The 10,000-nt window shown below is 42.5% G+C and overlaps 1 protein-coding gene across 19 annotated transcripts in view; it reads left to right on the top strand.

The window, feature by feature from the left end:
- Positions 1-10,000, top strand: part of abi3bpb (ABI family, member 3 (NESH) binding protein b) — a 44,565-nt gene that overhangs the window by 8,200 nt on the left and 26,365 nt on the right. For all 19 annotated transcript variants that reach the window (XM_063211991.1, XM_063211996.1, XM_063211995.1 and 16 more), the window contains exons 2-6: positions 2,034-2,213; positions 5,340-5,408; positions 5,707-5,839; positions 7,317-7,498; positions 8,485-8,540. In XM_063211991.1, the coding sequence (XP_063068061.1) occupies positions 2,034-2,213; positions 5,340-5,408; positions 5,707-5,839; positions 7,317-7,498; positions 8,485-8,540 (620 nt within the window). The remainder of the gene's footprint in view (positions 1-2,033; positions 2,214-5,339; positions 5,409-5,706; positions 5,840-7,316; positions 7,499-8,484; positions 8,541-10,000) is intronic.

Genomic DNA, 10,000 nt, shown 5'->3' with positions numbered 1-10,000 from the left:
GCTGACAGCTTTGACCAGGCCCAGGATAAAGTCATCTGAAAGGGCCCCCAACTGATGCATACAAAGTAATAATGAGGACCCAATTCTGCCCCCCTTTCTCCCTGGCCTGGGGCAACTGACCCCTTTGTTCCCCGCGGTCAACTTTCCTGCTGGAGGCTATAAAGACCCTGGGTAACGGAAAACATCCTTCACCATAAAATACTATTACTGAGGAGGGTGAGGGGGACTGCGGTAACAAGCTTCGACAGCCAGCCAGGTAAAGAAAAACTATCCCACCACCCTTCTCTCCCGCTCAAAAAGCACAGGTGTTTCATTTAAGAAGGTGCGAACTATGTGAGTAAGAACATCACCTAACCATGCATCATAATTAGAGGTGACATGTGGCATGAAAAATGGCCAGCGCTAACTGCTGAGTTCTGTTGGGATGAGTTACGCAACTTCCAAGTTCTCTCTGATAAAGTCGCCCACTGGCTTTTAATTTGTCTTCCTCCGCCAAGCCACTAGTCTCTGGACAACTCCAGTCTTTACTTGTGGCTGTATTTTGAACACGTTTCCTTACTTTAAAAAAAAAAAAAGGCGTGTAGGTTTTAGTTAATGAGGATGTAAATGTTCCAAGACTGCTGATTGTCTAGGGCCCAAAGGGCTCGTGAGAGCTGTGCAACATTAAAGTGTAATTAGAGTATTGCGGTTTGGGATCAACAGTGCTTTCTCCTCCCCTTGACTTTGATTGATGGGACTGATTATGGCAACATCGCCAAGTTCGGCTGCACTTTTAGGCCACTTTGATGACACTTGTACTTTTTTCGGATTTAGCGAGATCAAGTTTAGTGGTTCGTAAAAGCTGTTCAGATCAGTGATGGTTTTGAGGACTGGGGAAGATGACAGAAAAGACTTACTGTGTATAATTTATAGTCATATTCATAGAGAAAATGAGCAAAAATGACAGGGAATCTCATTTTTTTCCATGTTTCAGTGAACACTGTTATCCATTCCAATGGCATGCCAGTCATAGAGGAAGTTGATTGATCATACTGTTTGGCTGGCGACTGGAGGTTCCGCAGCTACATTCGATTTGGAAAGCTCCATCTTGCAGTGCATGAACAAAAGCTGCAAGGCATATGCAAAACGTGTGTGTGATGTGATATGATGTTACGCACAGCTGTGTCTGCCCACAGTATACCACGCCGCTCGGTCATGCAACAGCGCAAACAGCATAAACTCCCGATCCTTGCGGAGTGCTTTATGCACCTTCCCCGTAAAAAGATTTTACGGCGTCCAATTCCCAAATGCACCAAGGCGTGACCAGCACCTCACCAGCTTTCGTTCGCAAAGCCAACGCTATCAATCAAGTTCCCATTGAAAAAAAACAAAAACGTGCTGCTGGCTCGGCTCCCGAAAACAGTGGCACAGGAAGAGAGCCTGTATGTGCCTTTGAATATTCACACAGAAAATAACTCTCACGTCTTTGTTGTCTCAGAATAATTTTCAAAGTAAAAAAGGAAACATTACATTACACTTAGTTGATGTTTTTTTTTTTACCAAAGCGACTTGCTGTTACTGTTTTTCATGGTATTGGTGACAGTCTATGGAGCAAATGTGGGGTTAGGTACCTTGCTCAAGGGCATTTTTGCCATGGATGAAGGTGTAGGGAGAGGTCAGGTTGGAGTCGAACCCACAACTCCCCGGTTGACAGACCAACTCTCTGATCACTGGGCCATGGCTGCCTAAAACATTACCATTTCTTTGTACTGTAAATGAGGAACCCCCCACCAATAGGTTACAAAAACCTAGGTTTATAAAAATGATAAAAATCCTTCCACATTTTCCTTCCAACACAGATGATTTCTCTGACTAACTTACAATGAGCTGATAACAGTAAGAGCTGAATGGATCGAAATTGTGTCAGAGCAGAGGTTTTACTTTCTAAATCCGTGTCCGCCACTTTTTTATACAGTACCAGCACCAGTACCAGTACAGTACAATTCCGTCTTACCATTATTAAAAACTCTCCACTTTTTTAATCTTCTTCACAGTGCGAAGACAGAACATGAAGGTTCGCATCAACGCCACGGGTGACACCATAGTGATGAAGTTTGTGCGGCCCAACCCTGACGTGAAGCTGGAGGGCTATATCCTGGGCTATGGCAGCAGCATGTTCTCCAAACAGTTCATCCAGCTGCCCGAGAACGGGGAGCCCTACGAGACTGAGATAGGTAAGAATATAAGAATATAATAATGCCTTTTATTGTATAATAATACGTCGAGGGATACTAAAGGGCAAATCAAAGTCCCAATTGTTATACACAATATCTCTATTAGTTTACTCACCAGGGGTGCATATCTCGAAACCATAGTTGCTAACTACGTTAGCTACTTTCTTGTTTGCAATGCAATTACCTATTGACAACTACTGGCTATTGGCTAACAACTATGCTTTCAAGAAATGTACCCCTGAGAAGGGGAAGCTCCATGAGATCTTCTGTCATCCCACAGTGGATTTTCTCCAGAGTTCAGTTGTAAGCAACTTGACTTTTTCTATGAGCTTGAAAGACGTTTCATTTCATTAGAAATGTCTTCCAAGCTCCAAGACCAAGTAGAGTTGCTGACAACGAAACTTATAACATGACCTTGATTAATCAGAATCTTCACAAACATACTAACACAGTCATCTTACCGTATACAGAAACCGGCATTGTTCTACACAGTACAGTTCATTATTTGTCCCAGATTTATGAGGCCAACCATGCACTGTGGAAAATTTACGGAGTTTTGACAGTAGTGAACCACTAACGTGTGCTGTATTTTCCTAATCTGGGTCTCATTCAGGCTTTTGATGTGCTCAATGGACTATAGCATTAAACAGTCAATAGCTTGGAGGAAAAGGGGAGGAAAAGAACGATGAATGGATCACCCACACTCGAGTGAAAAGGCAACACATTACTCTAATCACTCCAAGCAAAGTTTATTTACCTCCATGAGGAACACTTCCTGCCTGCCATCCATCATGGGAGCAGTGCTATAGCTCCTGAGGTCAGCCCTGCTAGCCCCAGTCAGGCAGGTCAGGGCAAGGTCACCAGAAGAATAGCCTAGAGGCAATGTTAGCGTATGAGTAATGATCTTGCTCAAGCCAGCCAGCGCTCACCTCCCCCCCCCCTTTTCTACATATACTAAGCCTTAAATCAGCTGACCCTCAAAGTATTCAGCTCCGCAGCCTTGTTTACATGGAGCATTCAGAAAAACTCCCCCAACAGCTAATGATGGCGGTGTACGTAATTTCGCTGAAAACCGCAGAAGTTTACCTGCTAAGCACGCTTGAGTGCGCTAAACAAAGCCTGGGCATTTGTTTTGATGTTGATCATTAGCCATCCCATGGCAACAGGTTGTATAAAGGGAGGAGGACAGGTTTGGGCCAGCCGCTGGGTAATACAGGTCTTCCTGGGGTGCATTCAAGCCATCAAGCCCATGCAGCTGCTTTGAAGTCTGCCAGAAGAATGGCAACACTGGATCTCCTGGGCACGTTTCCTATTTCAAGGGGGGTTTAACAAGCAAGGGCCCCGTTTGCCCCAGTGAGGAATGGCCTGGCCTGCTCAAGTGCCATGCATGGCATCCCTTTCTCTATGTGCACAGACCAAAAAGGCTATAGAATTGAATGCCAGGCTATAAATCATTCAATTGGTTGCCTGTCCAAGTAGAAGGGAGAGCGAGAGAGAGAGAGAGAGAGTCAAGGCGGCAAGAAAAAGAAGAATTGAATGACGAAAGGAAAAAGTAAAGAATGAAAGAAAGACCAGTTAGAAACAACAAATAAAAGTCTGAATGTCTACAGTGCGTTTGGACAAATTAGTGTCAGGTGGTGGGTCCCCTTGGTTGCAGATGGCTAATCCTCCATGGCCTGGCTTTCTCTTCAGCTCACAGATAGAAAATTGTGCAGTGTTAATTCAACACTTACAGAGTAGTACCAACATTACGAGTGTTAAAGTTTACCCTCTAAGTGTTAAATTAACACTGCAAATTTACTGTGTAGTATCAACATGAGGTGGCCGAGGCCCCCAGAGAAGGGGCGATGCTTTTCAGCTGCAGCCTTCTGGAAAGTTCCTTTCAAACACACTAGCGAGCGCACGGTTGTACAGCCGGCCCCCAAACAAGAGCTGCATGTTTACTCTCCAAACACAGCTTAAGAGTTCAATCAATTCCTGAACTCCAAGTGAGGCCTATCCAAGAGTCTGTATGACAAGTGGAGGCAAACGATTTTTTGTTGATGCTAAATAGATGTGACATGGGGATGGATGATACTTGTGACTTTCAGTCGTGACTCTCACGTGAGGTCAAATGCATTTCATGAAAAGGTTCACAACATCAAATGGAGAACTTTTTCAACACGTCAATAAAATGTAGAAAATATTATATTGACTAAGTGTTGAATTTACAATACAAAATTGACTGTGTTGTCACTTGACCACTGACTCACAAAGACTGCGAAACTTGTTGGGAGACACTTCCCAAGTTGTATACATAAATGTATCAAGGCAGGGTGAATTCAGGTAAATTGGGCCACTTTGGGCCGTTCGCTTTCATGCCATATATGAAGAGTTCAGATGCAAAAACCCCTAACTCCATTTCTGAAGACCTGCACTTCTATATTTTTAGAGAACCCTGTTGTTGGTTTGGTTTACATTTATGTACTTGATAATACATATAAATAGTTATATTACATAAATAAAATTTTAAAATATGCAATTTCGATAGCTTTGTATTAAATAAAAATGAATTAAGATTATTTTCTGAAAAGGCACTTAGGGGGTTTTGCATCTGAACTCTTCATATTTTCACCATATAAATGTTATTGAGTTACTCTGGAATGGGCAATTCTATTTGCACCTCAACTGTCACAGGCTGTCATAAATACACGTATTACTCTTGTCTTGAGACTGATCTACTGTACAGTCTACTGTACCGAGACATGTAGTAGAAATAGCATGCGTTTCATACGTTTTCCATCACCTAATATTTCCATCTCTTCAGGTCGAATTATATTTGTTGTGTTTGGTGTGGCCCATTTTAATTGTGTTTCCTTTTTCATAACACACTTTATTCTATTTCCATGCCTATTTCAAAGACTGTGCTCTTTCAATGCCAGTTCACATCTGCGAGTCTCATATTTTCTTTGTACATCAACAGGCCAACTTTCCTTTTAATGCCTTCTGTTATTGTTATTGCTAATTTTGGGATCCATAATTTCCCCTCTGATGCTCCCATTTTCTTTTTCCTATTTCTCACACTTTTCCATGACATACCTAGCTAGCGAACTCAACAGTTGCTTTTTTGCATCCGTACTCTTGCAGATGCTGAACCCAAGTACTTGGTGGCAGTACAGCCGATTCCAACCAATGATGTCAAGAAGCACTGCACGGGTATGGTTGTTTCTTCACATCAAACTTTCTCAGTATTTACATGTTGCTGTTACATGTTACACTAAGCAAACTGTAATGTACATATCTGTAATTATTTAGGTACAGGATACTGGGTACAGTCCAATGAATAATGTTCGATTAGGTACCTTGTTTAAGGGCACTTAAGCAAGATGTCTAATTCAAACCTGCAACCTTCAAACCCGCAACCTTCTCATTCCAAGACCAACTCCCTAACCATTAGGCCATGGCTACCCATTTTCATGACCATAGTAAACTCTCCTACCTTTGCGTCTTTCAGGCAAAGTCAATCTGGACAAGCCTCTGCACCTGGTGATTGGTTCTGTCACCCCGACCTCTGTGCTCCTGTCCTGGGGAACCTTCGTGAAGACCCCCTATGAGGGAAACATCATGAACGAATGCTTAGAAGACGGGTGCGTAAGACATGCATGCATGCTCCAAAGAAATGTATATTCTGCGTCAAAATTCCAGTCTAACTCAGTTACAGTATGTAATGGATTTGAAACATTCTCAAATGACAATTTTGAAACAGATGACTGGAATTCTAGGAATTGCTTAACAGAAATGCTTAATCAATAGCAGGGTGGGACATACTATCCAGTGATCATTTCTGATTGGCTATTACAAACAGGAAATCCTGTGTTCTGATTGCAAATTGACAGTTCAAAATGAGTCAAATCCATTAAACCGTGCTGTGTTCATACAGAATGTACAGTACAATCCTTGGCATACACCAACACTAACATCAATGGTGAGCACATAAACACCTGGAACTACTTGTTGCAGCCATATTTTTGTCTGCTGCTTGCATCACAGATGCTTTTCATAAGCTTGCCCGCAAACCCTAACCATGAATGATGGGTGCATTAACATCATGTTTAGGGAACACTTCATCCGTGCAAAATTGAGGGAAAACGGATTCATCCTTATTTTTTCGGACTTTATCCTTTGCTGGATGTCATATTGAGGGAAAAAAAACATAAAGGGGTATTTAGATGGATTTTGACCATTAATTCAGATTTATGTTGCATGGCTGGACAACCTAAAGCCATCCAACAGTTTTAGTGTGTACTTTCACACATATGGACAAAAAAAGTTTTTTAAAGAAATGGGAAGACAAGGGATAATTCCATTGCAGCTGTCTGCGAGTGTGTGTGTGTGTGTGCGTGTGTGTGTGTGTGTGTGTGTGTGTGTGTGTGTGTGTGTGTGTGTGTGTGTGTGTGTGTGTGTGTGTGTGTGTGTGTGTGTGTGTGTGTGTGCGTGTGCGTGTGTGCGCGTGTGTGTGAGTGTGCTAGTGCGCGTGCGTGAAAGGGGGTGGGGGTGGGGGGTGCTGGTGGGTTGCTGATGATGCATGGGACACATTGGGACACAATTTTCCACTCCTTCCATTCGTTCTGCCCTTCTTCTTTCACTCCCCCCCTCTCTCTCTCCCACACACACACATACAGTATGTGTGCATTTCTTTCTCTTTTTCCCTTTAGAAGGGGAGAATCTTGGAAAAGTCGATGGAAATGGTGACCTAGCCTGAAGCCTAAAAAGTGTCCCAAACCATTTGTGCTCTTATTAAAAAGTCTAATGTCAGTTCCGTCTGTTTAGGGCCAGGCTACAGGCTACTGCTTTGTGCATTACTGACAAAACTAGAGCGAGAGAGAGAGAGAGAGAGAGAGAGAGAGAGAGAGAGAGAGAGAGAGAGAGAGAGAGAGAGAGAGAGAGAGAGAGAGAGAGAGAGAGTGAAAACTAGTGAGATGACATACTAGTATTAGCTTAAGTACAGTTTAGCCAAAGTGAACAAAGGCTCATAAGGACAGCGCTGTCCTACGTACATAGCAGTGCATAAATGTTCTTTTCGAAACTGACTTTTGATTCGTGTGCCCTTCAAACGCAACACAGGTTCTACACGATCCGCTACAGAGAGAGGAACCGCAAGTGGAACTATCAGACCTGCCCCACCAGCGACACCGTGATCGACAACCTGAAGCCCAACACGCCCTACGAGTTCGGGGTCCGCTCCAACAAGGACGACCGCAGTGGCATCTGGAGCAAGCCCGTCATCCACAACACCAACATGGGAGGTTGGTGTCCAACAGAAACAACCACACCAAGAAATGAAGAGTTTAGTTGCAAAACTACGTATCCACCATTTTGGACTTTTGCATTTTATTATTGGAAATAGCCGTTCAGAAGTCCTACCATCTACGTGTGAATTCTTGCCATTCAAATACGTATTTTGAGAACGTACTTTTTAAACCTACATATAGGTAATGCATTTTGCAATGCAATGCAATGGATTGTCCAATACAAAAATGTTAATTTCCTAAAATGTTCCAAAATGGATATAGGCCTACGTCATTTTTAACTCTTAGAGAGTTCAATTTAACACTCACTTTAACATTCACTCACATTCAAAATTGTTGGTGCTACACTCTTAAGTAATATGCAACAACACAGTCCATTTTGTAGGGTCAATTTAACACTCAGAGAGAGTCCAATATACAGTAGGTTAGCACTCAAAGGTGTTAGTGTTGGTTCTAAGTGTTGGTTCTAACACACTAAACTCTAAAAGTGTTTTAAAATGTACTGTGTATTCAGTCAGTTTCCATCGATTTCAAACCTGTAAGCACATGACACCGTCATGAACCCTGATCTTCAACCTTTCGGCAGGCTAGGACCACGAAGAACGGTAATGTTGTTGTGCCTGGAGTGCTTGAAAGCAGGGTCATGGCCAACCACAACACTGGAGGCTGGCTTACAAAAACATACACCATGTCATTATACCATGTCAGTCTCTAAGGTCTGGCCTGACTGAAGTTACCCCGTTGTACTAGCTGGCACGGGTGCATCAGATTACAGCTAGCCTCCTGTCTGTACATGGTGTGAGTTGAAGTAGTGAAATGTACCACATTCAAGAAGGAAATCAAGTCAATGGTATCCCTTGCTGAGAATGTTTAGAGTGAAAAACCTTTTGTCTCCGTTTCTCTGTAAATGTTTACAGTGTCTGTCAAAGGTAACATTAACTTGAGCCTGATCTTTTTTTTTTCTTTCTTTCTTCTTCTCCTAGACAAAAGCATTCAGAAGCCTATCAAGCCAAGCAGGACCATCATCGCTAAGCCTATGGTATGTACGGTGCTTACTAAGGTCAGGTGCAGTACAAAATAGCATAAATGATACGTAGTAAAAAAAAAAAAATAGATGCCCGCACACTGAAACTCCAACTGCAGAGGAATTAAGGTCGAAGTAAGGTTTCGACCCCAACAGGCTCTTCTTACTTCAGGCATGTGTGATCATAAAGATGCCATGTAAGACCTTTGACCTCAGAGACCTTAAACAACCCTGAAAGCATGCAGGCGCCCCATGTTTTTACTAGCCTGAACATGATTATCGTAATTAGCATTGCGTATGCATCATACCGTGCCATGGAGGTGCCTAGTAGTTACACCAGAAAAAAAAAACATTTAGTGACCTGTGAAAATAATGTGGGAGAGATCAAAGAAACCCGCAATTTGGGAGGCAAACATAGTGGAGGGGAGGTGTTAAATAACTGTCATCTGCAGAAAAATGGATAAAGGTTAAAATCAAAAGAAAGAAATGCCAGAGGTCGAAAAATGCAAACATGACAAACAGAGAATGTAGATGATTCCACAGATGGACTAGAGACAAGGAAAGACAGGGGGATGGATAGGCATGAGGTGTGAAGAAGAAGAAGAAGAAGAAGAAGAAGAAGAAGAAGAAGAAGAAGAAGAAGAAGAAGAAGAAGAAGAAGAAGAAGAAGAAGAAGAAGAAGAAGAAGAAGAAGAAGAAGAAGAAAGAAGTGAGCGAAGTAGAGAAAAAGAGGAGTAAAGACTTGGAGACTTGGAGACTTGGAGAGAGTGAGCCATGAGCACATCTGTTCTTTAGTGTGGCAGCCCATCTGTAGCAGGGGCTACAGAAGGTCATCTAACACTCCTCACCTCACACCACCACAAAGAAGTGCAGTGTTCATTCAACACTTAGAGAGTAGATCCAAATACACTCCATAGCAGAGTATTAAATTTGCCTCTGTATGTGTTTAATGACATTATCGTAATTCAATATACAGTGTATAGTTTGGAGAATATGGTGTGCCCTTAATCCAAATGGAATAGGCCATCTTCTTGGGTTGGGTGCTCTTTAGTCCAAGGATCGTAGCTCTAAGAAGCGAATTGCCCCTCCAAAGTTAACTGTTTGACTCTAGCCCCCACATAGCACTCTTTACTCAACATACGCATCAATTACTCTACCCAATCAGTGAAAATTGACTTAACTTACCTCCTGTGGCACGTTGTAATAGACGCTGAAAATTAACTAGTACAGTACTACACTACTATGACAGTGCACAGGGCCTTTAGTAATACATTATGACTTGGTCATTGCCATCCTGGTAACAGCTAATTTATAATGCAGTGTCTTAAGGGGCATTCCATATAACATGTCCATACACCCATGGCATGTGGACCTGCATGCATACATACTACATCATCTTATTAACAAAGAAGTACAGCACACTGACCCTCAAACAACACATTTCCGTGCGTTCCGACACGCATGCACTGTACAGA

Source organism: Engraulis encrasicolus, chromosome 12 (assembly GCF_034702125.1).
Source record: "Engraulis encrasicolus isolate BLACKSEA-1 chromosome 12, IST_EnEncr_1.0, whole genome shotgun sequence".
Classification (NCBI taxonomy): Eukaryota; Metazoa; Chordata; class Actinopteri; order Clupeiformes; family Engraulidae; genus Engraulis; species Engraulis encrasicolus.
This window is presented reverse-complemented; position numbering and strand designations above follow the sequence as displayed.